Source organism: Mustela nivalis (assembly GCF_964662115.1).
Source record: "Mustela nivalis genome assembly, chromosome: 17".
NCBI lineage: Eukaryota > Metazoa > Chordata > Mammalia > Carnivora > Mustelidae > Mustela > Mustela nivalis.
The window spans coordinates 51,446,301-51,465,314 of NC_139036.1; the positions used below are offsets into that span (position 1 = coordinate 51,446,301).

General features: G+C 38.0%; 1 protein-coding gene across 1 annotated transcript in view; it reads right to left on the minus strand.

Annotated features, from left to right (window-relative positions):
- ABCA9 (ATP binding cassette subfamily A member 9) overlaps positions 1-19,014 on the minus strand; it is a 60,265-nt gene that overhangs the window by 13,318 nt on the left and 27,933 nt on the right. The window contains exons 17-25 of the mRNA XM_082708312.1: positions 17,778-17,897; positions 16,481-16,679; positions 14,474-14,640; positions 13,697-13,830; positions 11,639-11,776; positions 8,254-8,361; positions 5,299-5,472; positions 4,788-4,901; positions 1,910-2,029 (exon numbers count right to left, since the gene is read on the minus strand). Coding sequence (XP_082564438.1) covers positions 1,910-2,029; positions 4,788-4,901; positions 5,299-5,472; positions 8,254-8,361; positions 11,639-11,776; positions 13,697-13,830; positions 14,474-14,640; positions 16,481-16,679; positions 17,778-17,897 — 1,274 coding nt within the window. The remainder of the gene's footprint in view (positions 1-1,909; positions 2,030-4,787; positions 4,902-5,298; positions 5,473-8,253; positions 8,362-11,638; positions 11,777-13,696; positions 13,831-14,473; positions 14,641-16,480; positions 16,680-17,777; positions 17,898-19,014) is intronic.

Genomic DNA, 19,014 nt, shown 5'->3' on the forward strand with positions numbered 1-19,014 from the left:
CTGAGCAATGGTGAGCTGACTTAGTAAATCTCTATTACAGCCATCCGTCTCTATCATAGCCATCTAGAAAAGATGATTGTGTAGTTCTCCTTGAGTGGTTTGCCAGGACCCTGGTATTACTTCAAACGATCTTATTCTCCTTCGTGACTTGGTCACCTGCTTCCGAACACACTGTACTACACTGTACTACACCCAAAATCAACTTTAAGCCCCCTGATCTTTGCCCTAGCTACCATATTTTATTTTTTCAGCTTTGTCACTCTACTCTCCTTACTCCATAATTTGGAGTTGGTGACCCTCCAATCCACCAACCCCACCACTGTCTCACTGTCCATAAACCCCCTCATTCCCTTAACTTCATCATTCTGCTAAGGATCCATGGTCTGTTGCTACAATCCCTCCTTATATGGAACCACTGCTCCCTTATCCTTTTCTTTGTCAGACTCCCTTGGCAAAACACTAACCCTGATTGAATGTAACTCCACCTGCCCTGAACGGTATCTGGGAAGGAGACTATGATAAGAAAAACTATCAGCTTTGTTGACTGCACTTGGAAATTGGGACTTTTAGCATTGCCTGTCAATTCTTCTGACCTACTTTCTGAAATAATCGTTCACATCCTTTCCTCTATCCTCAACATCCCAACACCCCTGTTCACCTCGCTCTAAGTTAAAAACGTCATCTCTTTCCATAAGAAAGGAGGATCACTCAGAAGAGAAATCATGCATCTTATTACCATACAAGCCTCTAAACTATTTGCCTCTGGCTATGGTTTTGATAAAGAGATAGAATGCTTCTGCTATGATGGAAAGCAACCTCTATGCTTGGGCACTATACCACACATATATATATATTTTTTTTTTCCCTCAGCTATTCAAGGAGTCAGACTTCTTAGGTAGTTCATGTCTCTCTTTTCATCAGAAATTTCTCTCTCATAAGCATGTTATCTCCCTTCTTAAACAGAAAAGTATTCTTGTCATTCATCTACTTTCCCATCTCTGTTATTCTTTTCAGCAAAACTAGAAATAGGTGTCTCTACCCTTGCATTACCTTCTCATCTCACAGTATCTACTAAGCTCACTCTAGTTAGATTTGGTGTTCACCCTTCCCTTGAATTCTATCTGGTTAATATCACCAATGACTTCCATGTGGTCTCCATCCAGTGGTCTCTTCCCAGTCATCAACTTTCTAGACCTCTTGTTTGACGGTTGAATCACTCTCTTCTGCCTAAAATATTCTTTATTGCCACCTGGAACATATCTGCCCAGACAGACACTTTAAGTGTTTAAGGAGAGTTTCTGAGAAGAGATTCTGGTGCACAACCATTCTTCACTTTTTCTCCTACCTCATGGTCTTCTCCTCAACCTGACTTGCTGACTCTTTTGACCAATCTTTAAAGTTTGGAGTCAAGGCCAAATCTTCGGCCCACTTTTTATTCTAACTATATTTGTTCTGTAGGTTATATTATCTAGTGCCATGGTTTTCGATATCGTTTATGTGCTGATGCATGTCGAGCAACCACAAGCAGGATTTCAGATTCATACATCCTGCTGGCTACTTGGCATTCTCCACTGTATGCCCATTAAGAAACTTAAAACCAGTATGTCCAAAATGAACAGAAAAAGCACAGCTCATTAGCCTCCCAGTAGGGTCATTTGTTCCCAAGAGAGAGGGTTATCATGAGAACTATAAAATTCCACCACTGCAAAGATGCCTTTGACCTTCATGAACCAAGGCAGAGCTTCTTATTAAATAACGTGACTCCTGCTTTTGGTAAAAGAACGATCTTTCCAAAGACAGAGACTTCGAAATTTGTAGATAAGGACTCCACCAGCATTTTTACAGTATTCTAGGCTCTCTCCAGTGGCCGCACACTTCATGACCCAAGGATAGGCATGAAATTACTTACCTCAGAGAAAATGAACAGCGAACCAATCAGTGAGAAAGGTGGTATTAATATAGTGCAGAGAAATAACCCTAGAAATTCATATTCATTTATATCTGTAGCAACTATTGTGAAGACGGTGATCTAAAAGAAAAAAAAAACGCAGCTTAATTTCACGAATGTGTAAAAAAATCTGAATTTTAGGATGTTTTCCAAGAGGGTGGGAATTCATCTTGTAATTGTTCTTATTTTCAGCTTTCCCTCACAAGGCAGTATTACCACCATTTTTTTTTTCTTTGCAGCACAAGATTGTGTCAGAATTCTGTATTTGACTGATTATGATATTTTTAAGACACAACAGGGCTCTCAAATTCAAAGTGCTTGCAAATCATTTGGAGTTCTTGCTGAAATTCAGATCTGACAAGAGGAATCTTTTTCACACATTGCTTAGTCTTTTCCTTTTGTTTCATTTCACAGGAGATCACAGACATCTGTTTGGATTTAAACATATCAGTATTCATTTTCACAGCTGCATAGTATTTCTTTGAAGGGATGTGCAAGAATTCAACAATTTTGCCTTCAGAAAACATGTTGTTCCAATTTCCCTGCTCCTATAAATAATGGTCTACCTAAATCCTTATCTATTGGCACTCTTTATCTTTATTTTTTAAAGATTTATTTATTTTGTTTTAGAGAGAAAGACAGAGTGTGAGCACAAGTGGAAGGGGCAGAGGGAGAGAGAGAGAGAGAATCCTCAAGCAGACTCCGCACGGAGCATAGAGCCAGACACAGGGCTCGATCTCATAGCCCTGAGGTCATGACCTGAGCTGAAACCTAGAGTCTGGTGCCTCACTGACTGTGCCTCCCAGTTGCTCCAACATTCTTAGTCTTTTAGGAAAGATTCTGAGAAGTGTAAATGCAGGTTAAGATTTATGTGGATTCACATTGTCAACAGTTACTAAAAGATTATTTTTCAAAAAGATAGTGACAGTCTATGCTCTTACAAACAGGGATGGGTGTGTGTGTTAAACCTCCTCACGCACATTGTGTGCTTTAATTAATTACTGTAGGTGTCCTTGTTTTATTGCTGATATTAGGTGAATAGCTGCATAAGTTTACTATGTCCTATAATATTTGTCATTGGTTTTTAGTAATTTGTACTTCCTATGATTATACTTTTTACTGGACATTTTTAAAGGAATGGTATGGTGTTTTCTTAACTGATGGAGTTTTCCTCTGTTAGTTTGATAGCTCCTAATAGTGGATCATCATTGTAATCTGAAATAAATCACACTGAACTAGTCTTCTTTTAATTTACTTCTGCTTTGTCATCTTTTTATTTAGAGAACTGTCTTTGATTTTCCAAATTAATTTATCAATGATTTTTTTTTTACTCTCTCTTTCTTAGGATTTGTACTAAAGTTATGTTCACTTTATAAAAGGAAATATTACACTTTGTGAATTATATATATATATATCTTAAGTATATATAAATATTTATATATTATATGTAAATATATATTTTTATATATATTTATGATTCCCAAAGTTATTCAACTTTATGCATGTTTAACAGAATTCAGTGTTCTCTACCATTGGTTTTATAGCATTTTAAATTTTCTTAAATTATTTTTATTTATTTATTATTTAATTTAATTTTTTTTCAGTGTTCCATCATTCATTGTTCATGCACCACACCCAGTGCTCCATGCAATACATGCGCTCCTTAATACCCACGACCAGGTTTACCCAACCCCCCCCCACCCCACTCCCCTCCAAAACCCTCAGTTTGTTTCTCAGAGTCCAAAGTCTCTCATGGTTTGTCTCCCCCTCCAATTAGTTTAATCCTTAAATGATTCTCCTTCCCCCCACCCTGCTTTTTGAGATATAATTGACATATTCCATTGCGTAAGTTTAAAATGTATAATGTGATCATTTGATACACATATACACTGCGAAACAATTACCAAAATAAGGTTAGTTAACACACCCCTATCCTTACCAACAACTTCTTCATCTAATAACTTAAAGTTTATACCCATTGACCAACATCTCCCCATTTCCCTCACCCACAGCCCCTGGTAATCAGCATTCCTTTCTGTTTTGATAAGGATGGTGTTTTAGATTCCACATGTACATGGGATCACACAGTATTTGTCTTTTTCTGTCTGATTTATTTCACTTAGCCTAATCTCCTCAAGGTTAATCCTACAAGGGGCAGCAGTTCCTTCTTTTTATGGCTGGATAGTACTCCATTGTATGTATATACTACATTTTATCTATTCATCGGTCAGTGGACAATTAGGTTGTTTCCAATAAACATGGGGAGCACACATCTCTAAGAGATAATGATTTCATTTCCTTCAGATAGATACCTAGAGGTACATACCTGTATCATACAGTAATTCTATTTTTTTAATTTTTGAGAAACCTCCATATTTTTTGCATAGTGGGTTGCACCACTTTACAATCCCAGTAACAGTGTAAAGTATTCCCTCTTCTCCATATCCTTGAGAGCATTTCTTATCTTTTGTGTTTTTCTTGATAGCCTAACAGGTGTGAGGTGATATCTCATTGGGGTTTTGATCTGCATTTCCCTGATGATGAGTCATTGAGCTTGTTTTCACCTACCTGTTACTATTATTATTATTATTATTATTATGCTATTGAGTTATACAATTTCCTTACATATTTTAGATACTAATCCTTTACCAGATACATGGTTTATAAATATTTTCACCATTTCATAGGCTTCCCTGTCATTTTATTGATTGCTTTGCTCTGCAGAAGCTTTTTAGTTTGACACTGTCCTTCTTGTGGATTGTGCCTTTAAAATACATATTCTTAAAATTATTTAAAAATGATTCAAAAATCAAATAATATGTACTATGTGCATACTTACAATGAAGAAGAAAAATGACCAAATACCACTATTTTTTCTCCTATTGCGAAAAATGAATGAAATCACGTATGTCAAGAAAACCAGAGATGAGGCATATCCAATACTACACAAGATCTGAAAATAGAAATATTAAGGTTGGATAAGGTAAAACCAAACCTAGGAAAGCATTCATACTGAAACCTCAACTTTCCAAACTATGCTATAGCAAAGGTAATTTGAAATTCTTTAGTTTAAGATTAATAATGTCATTGCAGGAGTGCCTTGGTGGCTCAGTGGGTTAAAGCCTCTGCCTTTAGCTCAGGTCGTCATGCCAGGGTTCTGGGATCGAGCCCCGCATCAGGCTCTCCCTCAGCAGGGAGCCTGCTTCCCCCCTCTCTCTTTCTGCCTGCCTCTCTGTCTACTTGTGATCTCTGTCTGTCTAATAAATAAATAAAGCCTTTTAAAAAAAATAATGTCATTGCATTCATGAAATATAGTCTAATAAAACTATCTCATAATTTTTGCCACTTACCTGAACTAACAGGTTTTGAATTATATATATAATCTCATCTGGGCTAAAAACGTAATCCATTATTTGCATCAGAAGTAGGATCAAGAAGTAGAGGGGAATATCCACCAGCGCCTGGCCAAACCAGTAAGCAGAAGGGTAGAGGCCTGAAATCCGTAGCTGGGAGTAAGCTTTTCTCTGGGAAAGAAAAGGAAGAATCATCAAAAGTGCTGAGTAGTTGAGGCTTGAGAAACTTCAAATATGTGGTCACATAATCATTCATTTTTGTGTGTGTGTCCCTTTCATGTATTATATTGATACAGTAAATGACACTGTTACTGGCCACACTCCTCCTTTCCAGAAGATCAATGGTGCTCCAAATTGCATGGTGACCTCATTGTCCAAAGGAGAAATGCACCAACAAAACCAGCCAACATTCTGTCACGGAATGACTGGACATTGCCTCATTAAGATGCCTGTTCTTTTCTTTGGAAAGCTACTCTTCCTTTGGACATTAATGGAGACTTGTAAATTGTACAAAGATTCCAGAGATGTAGGTCTACAAATTCCCTCTAAGATTCTTCAAATTTGTGCTGGGTATAAACAGTCCTCTTATAATTGGCATTTTATTTTAGGTCTAAGAAATGATCTTCTAACAAGTCAATTTTATTACTATCTTTTTAGGTTGGCATAAGATGTCTGTTAAAACTAATAAGATAAAAATAAGACACATATTGTCTTGAAGTAAAGCACATTCTTCATTATTATGTATAAAAACTAGTAAGTAGATTTTGATATTGTGACCCGCTCTAAGTTATATGTTGCAGTGATTGTCTTAACACAAGGCTTAAAATATTACTTGAACTTTAACAGAAGCACAAAAGCAATGAAAATTTCAAATCATAAACTGAGTCTATATAAAGACATTCTTTAGGGAAAAAGTTAGAATGGAGATAAATATTCTGGAAAAGGAAGTGTACCTGGAAAAAAATCAGGAAAGAGAATGATAGCTAGGATGCGTTAGAGAGCTGGACTTTTTCTCTTCATTAATATGTTCAATATATGTTTCCTGAGCACACCATGTGCTTTGTGTTGGTCATGGGGCTCTGGTGGAGGTCAAGTTGCAGTGGCCAAAAGAGATAAAGGTGATATGCAAATAGGTGTAGTGATAGCTACATAATTAAAATTGTGAAAACTAAAATTTAAGAAGTAAAAGTAGAAGTGTTAAGATAAGGGTCATAGGAGAGGTGAATTGTAATTAGGGGGTCTTTCAGAGAAGGGGGCCTGAGTGAGGGTCTAATGGTGAGTAGGAGTTGCACAGGTGACAGGGAACACAGCAGGCAGAGAGCATAGGAGAGAAGATCAGTAGTGGGTACAGTTGGCCCTCTCAAGAAACTGGAAAGAACCCAATTGGTTGGGCATAGTTATTGAGGTGATAGTGGCATCATATTAAAGTGGAGAGAGACATCTGGGTCTAGTTCATGCACTGTTTTTCAGGCTACAGAAAAGATTTCATTCTTGCTGCTTGGTTTGCCAAGAAACCAATGGAGAGACTTAGATGAGTCATCAACGTGGTCAGATGTGTGTGCTTAAGTACTTGTTCTGTCTCACTGGATGGAGAATGGGTAAGGAGAAGACTAATGAGGAGCCATAGTAAGCATGTAAGGAGGCTGATGTGCTCGTCCAGGAGAGAGATGATGGTGGCTCTGACCAGGGTGTTGTAGGAGAGATGGGGGAACGTGGGAAGATTTTAGATAGATTTCAGAAACAAATTCCATGACTTCATTAGTGGTCCATGGAGGCTAAGGAGAAAAGGGTATTAATATCATGGAGTTGCCAATTATATTTGGATTTTAGATAAATATCTTTAAAAAAATTTAGTACAAATATGTTCCAATTGAATGAAGCTAAAATGCATCTTGAAAGGGGCTGTCTTTTTCAACAAGAAGCCAAAATTCTGGGATGAATTGGTTAGGACTGTTTCACTGAGGGTTAACTCCACCACCACCTCGAAGTGAAAACCATCGCCAAGAGAGGCATTGTGATAATGTCAGAGGGTCATGCTACCAATCAAAATCTCAGCGATAAACCAGATAAAAGCTGCCATTCCCTGTTAGCTGATGATACCTCCTCCGCTGTCCTTCCCGAGGTCTCACTGCTATTTAAGAAGAATAGCATTTTCTTCATATTTGCCAACCTTTTATTAAAATGTGGGATGAGGGTTGCCTGGGTGGCTCAGGGGGTTTAAGCCTCTGCCTTCAGCTCAGGTCATGATCCTGGGGTCCTGGGATAGAGCCCTGCATCAGGCTCTCTGCTCTGCAGGGAGCCTGCTTCCTCCTCTCTCTCTGCCTGCCTCTCTGCCTACTTGTGATCTCTGTCTGTCAAATAAATAAATAAAATCTTGAAGATGCCCTTCAACGGACGAATGGATAAGGAAGATGTGGTCCATATACACTATGGAGTATTATGCCTCCATCAGAAAGGATGAATACCCAACTTTTGTAGCAACATGGACGGGACTGGAAGAGATTATGCTGAGTAAAATATGTCAAACAGAGAGAGTCAATTATCATATGGTTTCACTTATTTGTGGAGAATAACAAATATCATGGAGGATATGGGGTCTTAGAGAGGAGAAGGGAGTTGGGGGAAATTGGAAGGGGAGGTGAACCATGAGAGACTATGGACTCTGAAAAACAATCTGAGGGTTTTGAAGGGGCAGGGGGTGGGAGGTTGGGGGAACCAGGTGGTGGGTATTGGAGAGGGCACGGATTGCACGGAGCACTGGGTGTGGTGCAAAAACAATGAATACTGTTACACTCAAAAGAAATAAAAAATTTAAATAAATAAATAAATAGCATTGTTTCAACCATGTAAATTTGGAGTGTCCCCCCCCTTCCATATACATATACAGTCATAGAGCGGAGAAGGGGTCTCTGAGTAATAAGAACATGCAAGGACTTTGTTAAATCTCCTTACTTTATAGTCACCGACGCTGCTCATTGCAATGTATGGAGTGAAACAGGCTGCCACCGGGATCCAGAAGAAGGAGTTACTCAGGTACCCATGCTCATAAGACACGTGCTCCTGAAATCATGCAGAACACGTGAGCTGCTGGCAATTGCACACACAGTTCTTTTGTGCTTAATCTTAACTAAGTCATTCAAATAGGTGAATTGGTGCTATGAAGAATGTGGGACAGCCCCCACCTCACCCCAAATCTCTGTAGCTTCCCAACAGCATGCAAGAAGCACTCAATAGTTTTCACAGTTCTTTCTGAAGAGGCACAGAGGTTAAGGCAGGGGTGGAAGAAGTTGTTAACTGCCTGCGTGATGGCCACATCAAGCAATGCACAAGGGAAAGGGGAGAGCTTGACAGTGAGTACCTCTCCATAGCAATCAAAGGGAAATTCTGCTCAGCATCATCAAGTTCACCTTCATCTACACAAGGAACTGAGGTCAAAGCTAAACACTACCCAAGACAATCACACTGGTCACCTCGGCTGTGGTGGCCATGTACATAGAAGCTACAGGGAGCAGATACAACTAGAGAAAGCAGGATGTCTCCAAAGCACCATTTCTTCCTGTCTTAATCTCTCCATCTTTCCTCTCTGCTTCCAACCCCAGCAGGGGAGAAAAAAAGGGGTGGGTAGTCCAGAGCAAGGTCACTCTCTTCTTTCCACTCCAAGATGTTAGACTAGAAAAGAGGGAAAGGGCAAAGCCCACCACTGCCCACCCACCCACTTCACTGACCCTGCTGTAAGGCCACAAACTGAGCCTGCAGTGTTTGAATTGGATAGGGAATTGAAGTTTTGGACAGCACTGGAATAATTCTTAATAACAATGAGTGACCAGGGAGCTGTAGAGGATGTCTACAGTGTCACTTCAAGATGGCGAAGGGAGATTCAAGATGGCGCCATGATGGAGATGCACGCCCTCCCCCCACTGAGAAGATTCTGACTCCGGATATGAGCTGGCCTGGTAAGCTACATTTTAAATAAGAACTGCTTCTAGTTCAATTTCAGCCCGTCTGCTGATCTAGTCAAAGCTGAACCTTCTTTAATGGAAACCCAGTGTACTCCCAAGAAAAATAACACAAACAGCAATAGTGATAATGAGAGCAATTTATTGAGTGCCTGTGGTTTCCTATGCTTATGTGCCGTCCTGCTCATCTTTAACTCAGTCCGCTGCACCTTGTGCTCACATTGCCTTATTTATATCATAAGAAAACTTTGTGATGACGTTTTCATCTGTATTTTTTTTTCTTGTGGATTGTTGAACCAAGGGCTATAGAAGGTCAAGTTGTTGAGACAGCCACTTGTCTGGCCTTTCAGACTCTGGCTGTTTCAGCGAGGTCCCATTACCTACTGCCACAGGTGGTGACAGATCTAAGAAGCTGTCAGTTCTTTTTCCCCAACTATTTGTCTTTTCTACTCTTCCACTACCCCAAGTCATCCAATCCAGGTTATAATGTTACATAATCATCGCTAGATAATGTGTCTATATATATGTGTGTGTGTGTGTATCAACCCGTAAATGTAAACAACATGTGTGTAAAACATAACACTTATTCAAGAACAAGTTCACAAGTTATTTCTGCATTTCAAGTGTCTTCTTGAAAACTTAAAGTTCAGGATAAGTGAGATAATATCATATTGACTTCAGGTGCGCCTGGGTGATACAGTCAGTTAAGCCATTTGACTCTCTCTCTCTTTTTTTTTTTTTTTTTTTTTTTTTGCAGACAAAACCTTTTATTAGTTTATTTACAGGCCTTATCAGTGCTCCTGGTAGTATCATTAAAAGACCATTTTACCTAACTTTTCAACTGTAGTCATTTCCTATTGCCTATGGCTGCTATAGTATGCATTTCACTCAGCATTGTTTGCCTACCAGGCTGTCCTCTGCTTTTTGCCTTAATTCCAAGTTGCCTGATGAATTCCCCTTTCATTAAGAAAAAAGCCTACTCAGAGAACTAAGTTCAAATGGTCAAGATTCAGTTTTTTTATCAAATGCACCAGTGCTGAGAATTGCCAGCTATCTAATGCCAAAAATTAGGTGGTTATCACCCAAATACTATTAATCTATTACTCTATGCTATTATAAAATCATCACAGTAATCTTTAAAGATCTTTTTTCATCCTGTTCATTACTTCCAACTATCATTCAATATTCTGTTTTTGAAATGACACTTGGAAAAACCTCCAAAATAACTTCAAACTAAAAAAAAGCTTACCCTACCCTCCAGTCCAAAGCCATGGACAAGAAGGCAGCTGGAGCTGGCAAGGTCACCAAGTCTGCCCAAAAAGCTCAGAAGGCTAAATGAATATTATCCCCAATACCTGCCACCCCAGTCTTAATCAGTGGTGGAGGAACAGTCTCAGAACTGTTTGTGTCAATTGGCCATTTAAGTTTAATAGTAAAAGACTGGTTAATGATAACTACATTGTAAAACCTTCAGAAGGAAAGGAGAATGTTTTATGGACCATTTTGTGTGTGTGTGTGTGTGTGGCAGTTTTAAGTTATTAGTTTTTAAAATCAGTAATTTGTAATGGAAACAACTTGACCAAAAATCTGTCACAGAATTTTGAGACCCATTAAAACAAAAGTTTAATGGGAAATCTGTGTTTTCTTTTGGTCAACACTGTAACCTTGTACTATTAAGTAAAAAGGTAAGTTGCACAGATCCTGTTTCTAATGTTATAATATGCTGAAACTGAAATTTGGGGTAACATTTTTTTCTTGGGTGGGATCTTGGAGTTTTCACTTTGTCTAAGGGAAGGAAATGGTTAAGTACATAGTAAAAAGCTACGGGAAAAAGGTCGTTTAGTGCAACACAATTTACATAAGCAAAGAATGACCACAAGACAGTCTGTACTATAAACAGGTTAAATTCTCTAATACCAAATTAATGTGTTGCATATAAACTTTTATCACGAGGGAGTAAACTTGATTCATTGTCACATTTTAATTTCCCACTTACTGGAATGTTTAATGTCCCATTTATAAATATTGTAAAGTAGTTTAAAGTACCTAAAACAAGCATTCGGTGACATTCTTAAAGGTAGAGTTAATTTTTCCTCTAGATTTTAGAAGAAAGTCTAGAAGTTTTCTATGGTCACGTAAGAACTAGAAATCCACTGAAAATAGGAATTTTCATCTTTAGAAGAGCAAGTTTGGGGTGAAGAGGGAACTGGAGATTAAATTAAGCCCAGTTTGAAGAAGCATCTGACTCTTGAATTGGCTCAGGTCATGATCTCAGTTGTGGGATGGAATCCTGCATGAGCCCAAGCTGGGCGTGGAACCTGTTTAAGATTCTCTCTAACCCTCTCCCTTTGCCCCTCCCCCCTCTGAAAAATTATACTTACTTCGAAATATGTGCTTCTATCAGTCTGAATGCGTTCTGAAGAATTAAAAATTCCCAATAGCCCATTGCTGATGATATCCATGACAACAGGAAAGCAATTCAGCCTTTTGGTATTACATGCTATTGAGAATCTGTAATCCTAAAATATAATAAATGTATATTCTAAGCCCTCAGGAAGCAAATACAAAATTTAATAAAAGAATATGGTAGAAAATCATTCAAATTTTTGACAAATCAGGAAGGCTAAAGCATTGAATGTGATTAATATCACCATCACTCATATTACTTGATTAATTCCCGATATACAGCAAAGAATTCAGTATTTTGCTCTTGACTGACCATAGCAGCGGACAGGTGGCTCTTTCTGCCTACATGGTCACAAAATGAAATGCCTCAGATGACTTTTAGCAGCAATACCATAAAACTCCACAAAGCAATGTCCCTGTATCATGGCCATAGGCTTCCTTTCAAAATGCAATACATGCATTTTATAAATTAAGAATGTGTGGATACTTAGAAGCAGAAAGCAGGCAGCTACTGTAATGAAAGCATAGGTTTTCACAAATACTGAGCTTGCAGTAGCAATGCTGCATGTAAAAATCTCCTTTAAGGGGCACCAGGGTGGCTCAGTGGGTTAAGCCTCTGCCTTTAGCTCATGTCATGATCTCAGGATCCTGGGATCAAGCCCCACATTGGGCTCTCTGCTGAGCATGAAGCCTGTTCCCCCCTCTCTCTCTGCGGGTCTCTCTGCCTACTTGTGATCTCTGTCAAATAAATAAATAAAATCTTTAAAAAAATAGTGTTATATGTGTAAACCACTGTAGGTAAGTGTTGCAAAGCTTGACCATTTGCAACTTATCAGAGTTAATTTTCAGAAGTAATTTCTGTGCCCATGGGATCATGACCTGAGCCGAAGGCAGAAGTTTTAACCCACTGAGCCACCCAGACACCCCACTGTCTTGTCATCTTTTTTCATTTGTCTACCACAGGGATCTCTCCCCAGACCCCCACAGGGCCTAGGTAGATCACATACATGGGTGAAGCAGCGTGGCATTAGAGCAAGTTGGCAAGCCCATGTCTAAAGCAAGTTTAGTCCAGCTCTAAACTGGGCAACTGTTTCTCAATTCCAGCTACCGACTGCAAGAATCAGCATATGGAAGGACTTTTTAAGAGAAGGAGAAAGTAAATTTTCATTAGAAATACACCAGTCTTAAATATTGCTAAATAAGACATTCCTTCTCAAACTTTGGTGAGCATAGGAATTTGCAGATTTTATTCAAGTGCAGATACTCAGTAGGTCTGGAGTGGGAGCGGAGAGTCTGCATCTCTTTTCTTTCTTTCTTTTTCTTTTTTCAACATCTGGCATGTAATTGTAATTAATTGATTAATTGATTTTATTGTTACTATGTTCAATTAGCCAACATATCATACATCATTAGTTTTTGATGTAGTGTTCAACGATTCACTAGTTGAGAATCTGCATATCTAACAAACTCTTATGGGATCCACTGTTGATTCATGAACTGCAAGTTGTAGGAAACAGAAAGTTTTTAATATTAAATAGCTGAATATAAATATTTATCTAAAGGTTTGACCCATTTGTGTAGAGTTTAGCAGTCAAGACATGAACCTTTTTCCCCATAAGAAATATACAAAAATCTACTGTAAAAAAATTAAGAACTTTTTTTTTTTGGTAGTGGAGCTGAAGTTCATAATAGATATTAATCAGACTTATTCTTAGATGATTCATCAAAGAGTCATTTGAGTTAAAATCCAGTTGAGAATAAGATTTAAATTCATTATTAGAATGGAACAGAATTGATAATAAGGTTTAAATTCATTGTTAGTAATAGTGCAAATAATTTAATAAGGAATAAAATCAAATGACATTTAATTCTATCTTGTTATAATGGAGGCTATGGGCAAATATTTATACTTACAAATGAGAGATATCCCATCTGTTTGGGTTAAACTGACCTTTTATGTTCGTTGTTAGGTATTACTCAAATGGCCCTTGTATCCCATCATTGGTAAGATGCAAAATCAGAGCCCAACATACCTCGCCATCACCTGACACGGTGATAGCACCGTTGTACGATGGCTCATTTGGGCCACTTCTGGTTCCAAAGGCATCCACTTCCAAAGCTATGTTCTGTTGCCTCAGAGAATGTATAAAGTTATCAATACTTGACCCTACCATGAAGGTAAAAATCAAAAGAAGCAAGGGAAGTAAAACAACAGATAAGTAATAAGAAAAAAAAAAAACCCACCTAAACTAAACTAAGTGATGTCACCCAAAGCATACCATAATAAAGATTTTCTAAGGATTTCTTTAGAAAGGCAGCATTGATACTGTGATAGGAAATTCTGATATCAAAGACAGGAAAAGATGACTTGCCCTAGAGTCTAGCCACTTGCATATAATTTTTGTTAATGTAAAAACACTATTTTAACATTAACATTATAATCCTTAAAGATATTAATCTTCTATTTTTTTAGAAATTTGGAACAGATTTTTTTGCAGCCCTCAAGAATGCATAGAACTTTTTAAAAATGTTGTGGAAAGACCTCAATGATCACTCAATGATTTATCTTACTAAATCCCCTTTTGTTGCTCGGTGCAATAAACTTCAGGATTTAAGTGACCTTGTAGGATGTGTTTCTAAAATAAACTCCCCAACCTTGAATTTTTCATTTTTTTAAAATTAATTTCCTATTTGGCCTCATAGGTGTTCTAAAACATGTAGAGTTTTTTTCTGCCCCCTCATGGTTTATGTTGTCTGGGGAATCTCTCAAGAAGAACAAAGCTGGAAAATTACATTTGCTTCATGTTTACCTGTTTTATTGATGACCAGTAAGTGGGTCAGAGGAGCTTGAGGTGGTTGTCCCGGTGAGAGGAAGTACATATCAGGAGTCAGTCCCCAAGAATAACTTTTTTGGTATAACTCATAGAATAGATGCTCTAAAAGCTGAGGGCAAAAGCTGATGCCAAGAAGTAATAATCTACATGGAGGAAAATGTAAAAGAAAAAAAAAATTCATCTATAGCAATGTTTATAGATTTTTAAGTTTGAGTAGATAGTGGATATTAAAATAGAAATAAATTCTAAACACTAAGCAAATATAGGAATCATGTTTCTCCCCACCCCCACCCCTGTTTCTTTTTTCCAAAATGAAATGGTTCCTCTGTATCTATGCTTGGTCTTTCTATCTCTCTAATGGCTCTCCCCCACTCCCCTGCCCTGTCCATTTTGGACATGTCACTCAAGCTCATGAGGTTGGCTGGGTAGGACTCAAATCTCTCCCCAATTCCCACTTCTTTCCTCTGTTTCCATCTTGCATTTCTTCCTTTTTCTAGACCACTGCACACTGGCATACCACCAACACTCAGACGTACTACATTCAAGCATTTCCCCTCCTGTTTCCAATTTGTATAAATTACAACATTTTCTCATTAATTCAAGTTCCAAGGGCCATTTTCCACTAATCTGTCTCCTTTAAGTCCCTTTTCTGAATAGCTGAAAATTTCTATCATATCATCATTATTAGGTGCCTAAAAACCTTTTCTCTTCCACTTTCTAAGTTAGGACCTTAATTATCTCCTTCCTGACCTCTTTCAATATTGTCTTCAATGACTGTTTTCTTGGTCTCTAGAGTCTACTATTTCCAAGCCATTTTTGCACTGTTGCCCAATTAAGTGCAATTGGCAATCTGTTTATTTTGTTTGTTTGTTTGTTTTGGAGAGAGCGTGAGAGTGAGCAAAAGTGAGGGGAAGGATAGAGGAAGAGAGAGAGCAATCCCCAAGCAGACCCCCTTCCGAGGGCAGTGTCTAACACAGGGCTGAATCTCATGACCTTGAGATCATGACCTGAGCTGAAATCTGGAGTCAGATGCCCAGCGGGCTGAGCCACCCAGAGCCTCCCCAGCAATCTGTGCTAATTATGTCAATCATCTTTTCAAATAAAACATAAATTTTTAATACTTGCTTTCTAGTCACAATGCCCAAACTCTTCAACTGTATGAAATACATTATCATAATTATTTTTTAGGGGCACCTGGGTGCCTCAGAGGGTTAAGCCTCTGCCTTTGGCTCAGGTTATGATCTCAGGGTCCTGGGATCGAGCCCCACATCAGGCTCCCTGGTTAACTGTTACATTTTCCTACACCAGATTCCATTTCTCACACACACACAAAATCACAAGATGATTTTTCTGATGCCCAAATTGGAACCTAATCTTTTGCATACTGAATGTTCTGGTCGACAATATTGTCTAATTTTATGTTATGGTTTTTAGTATACTTCGAATCGCCTTCATGAGCCAAATCTCATGTCTGATTTATATTGGTAAGTGTTATACAGATATTTAACATAGAATGTTAGGCAGAAGTGCTAGCAAGTATTTTTTAATGAATGAGTCCTGGCTGGAGATCAGGGCTTTTGCAAGGAGGTATTGCTTCATGAAGGACCCGAAGCTATAGGGAAATGTGTGAACCATGAAGCAGGTTCCTGAGGATGGATACAGGCTCAGATACAGCCTGGCACAGAGCTGTGTGGGCAAAAAGGAAGTTCTGAGGATGGGACCCGAGTGCTAACTTCCATGCTTCAGAAAAATGATTTCAACCCTTTGATAAGAGCAGATTCTGTGTGGAATCAAAAGAAAAAGCCCCAGCTTTACCAGGGTTAGTTATATACCCACCCAAGCAATTAGAAATTATTTTCTGTGTTAAAAAAAAAATGACCATATGCAATTGCTGTGCTTTATCTCGGAGGTGTGTTTGTTTTTTCCCCTTGCATTTATTTCGAGAGCACTGACCCAACATATCTGAAACACCTGGGTACTCACATGGTCAACAGGGTTTTTCTTTCATTCTTTAACTTGAGGAAGCGAACTTTTGCTACTGCAGAGAGCTGTTGTCTCCAGAGAGCCATGCCCCGGATGGATTTCTTTGTTTCCTTAAAGGAAAACAAAACTTGTTCCAGCTCAACAAGACTTCCTGTGTCTTTTGTCCTATTACTTTGTAACTCTCCCCAAATTTCATCATCTATAAAACATAAAATCGATAATTTATAAGGTGTCATTTTAGATGCGTATTACTTAGATTTCTCGACGACCGCCTTCCCACCAAGTGGTGTTGGTGAAGAGAATCTTGGGCAAGGAGATGCTAATAAATGAATTCGTGGCATTATGAGAATAACCACTAAAGTAAAGGAAACAAAGCAAAAAAAAAAAAAAAAAGCATAATACAAGAAGAAAAACTAATGACATAATAAAAGAAATCTTGTTGTTTTTTTTTTTTAAAAGGTTTGGGTCTATAGCCTCAAGGACAATTCATTCTAGGAAAGTCAATGAAAAGAAACCCATATTTAGCTTAGAAAAAGATAAACTATCAGTATTTCTGACTAAGGTAGAAAAGCCAGTATGTATAGAACCTTCCCTATCCCCTTAAAATTGGCATATTTTAAGGATATAAGGATATAAAATTGGTAGAGACAATATTTTTTTCATGTAGCCATTTCTTGAAGACAAGAAAAAGGTTACTTCTTTTGGAAGACATGCCTAGAGAAACTGATCACCTCTAGACTTTTAGAAAGCTCTAATATATGTATACTAAAAGTTAAGCGTAACCACAAGTACGTAACTTCAACAGTGGGAAAAAGAGAGAAAGAGGTATTTTTAAAAACCCACTCAACCAATAAAAAAAATACTCAAAAAATACTGACAGCAAGTCTTCTCATAACAACAATGGAATCCTGAAGACATTGAGACAATATCCTCAAAATGTTACAAGAAAAGTTAATTGTCAACATACAACTCTAATTTCCTTCTCTCTATAGCACTTACATATTTATTGTCTACTCCATGAGGACCTAATCTTGTGCACTGCCATATCCCACGCCCTTAGTAAAATGCATACTACAAAATAAGGAATTTAAGAGGGGGGACCAGCATTGGGAGAAAAGGGAAGAAAGAGACAGAAATACATCTCTTCTCTGCTCTAAGAATTCCCAAGACCAGAATCAGAATCAGAATCAGATCATCTCCCAAAACATACAACCTCATCTATATTTTCAAGATAGAATATTCTACAGAAAGGTAAAATTGAAGTTTCTTCTTCTTCTTCTTGTTTTTATTTTTTTACCTGATTCATCAATAGCTGATTTTCCTTCTAATTTCAAGAATACTTCATTCAAAGTTGTCATGGAAACGCCATAATTCTCAATGCCTTGGTTAGAGCATCTATCAAGGTCCCTGTAAAGATCTAAAAGTAGTCACAGAAATGCATTAGAAGAATATAATTTGTAATTATATTAAGTAACTATATTTTTCAATAATAGATAACATGTGTGAGAGCCCCAAAGCATTCATAAGAAAGAAAGCTATGATATAGACTTCCCCTTATTTCTAAAATAACCTATACAGTGTGCTTCCATGTCTTGAGTATAAAATTATAATCATCTATGTTTCATTCTTGGAAAGCTACATATGCTGAGTTCATTAAGAAATATTATGTTTTATTTATTCTGTTTTAGAAAATTAATTCTGGGGACGTCTAGGTGGCTTAGTTGGTTAAGCCACTGCCTTCGGCTCCGGTCATGATCCCAGGATCCTGGGATTGAGTCCTGCATTGGACTCCTTGCTCGGCAGAGAACCTGCTTCTCTCGCTGCCTCTGCCTGCCACTATGCCTGCTTGTGTGTACTCTCTCTCTCTCTCTCTGACAAATAAATAAATAAAATCTTAAAAAAAAAACTAATCTGTTTGATAATGGAGAATGTAATAAATGAACTGAATGCTGTGGTCTCCCATAAATCCCCATAAATCTGTATGTTGAAACCCTACCTCTGGTGTGATGGTATTAGAAGGTGGGGGCTTTGGGAGATAATTAGGATTAGATGAGGTCCTTAGAGTGGAGGGATTAATACCTTTGAAAGAGTCACAAGAAATCTGGCTTCCTCTCCCTGCTCCCTGCCATATGGGAAGACCAGGAGAAGTCTGCACTCTGCAACTCCAAAGGGGTATCTCATGAGAACCCAAAGGTGCTGGAACCCAGATCTCAGACTTTCCAGCATACAGAATCATCAAAAAAATCAATTTCTACTGTTTGTAAGACCCCCAGTCTACAGTACGCACTATAGCACCTATGAATGACTAAGGTAGGAAATATTAAATTCTAAAACCCCACTCACTCAGGAATATAAGAATGTAAGAATGCTCTTAGGAATAACTTGTAGGCAATAGACTACAAATGCAAAAGAACTAATGTTTATAGAAATAATTAGGTGATTCACAATCTTCCCTATTTTAGAGAAATACATAAGTTAAAGGAAAGAACAAAGTATGTATGTAACTTTGCATTTATTCTCTCTTTTCCAGCTTC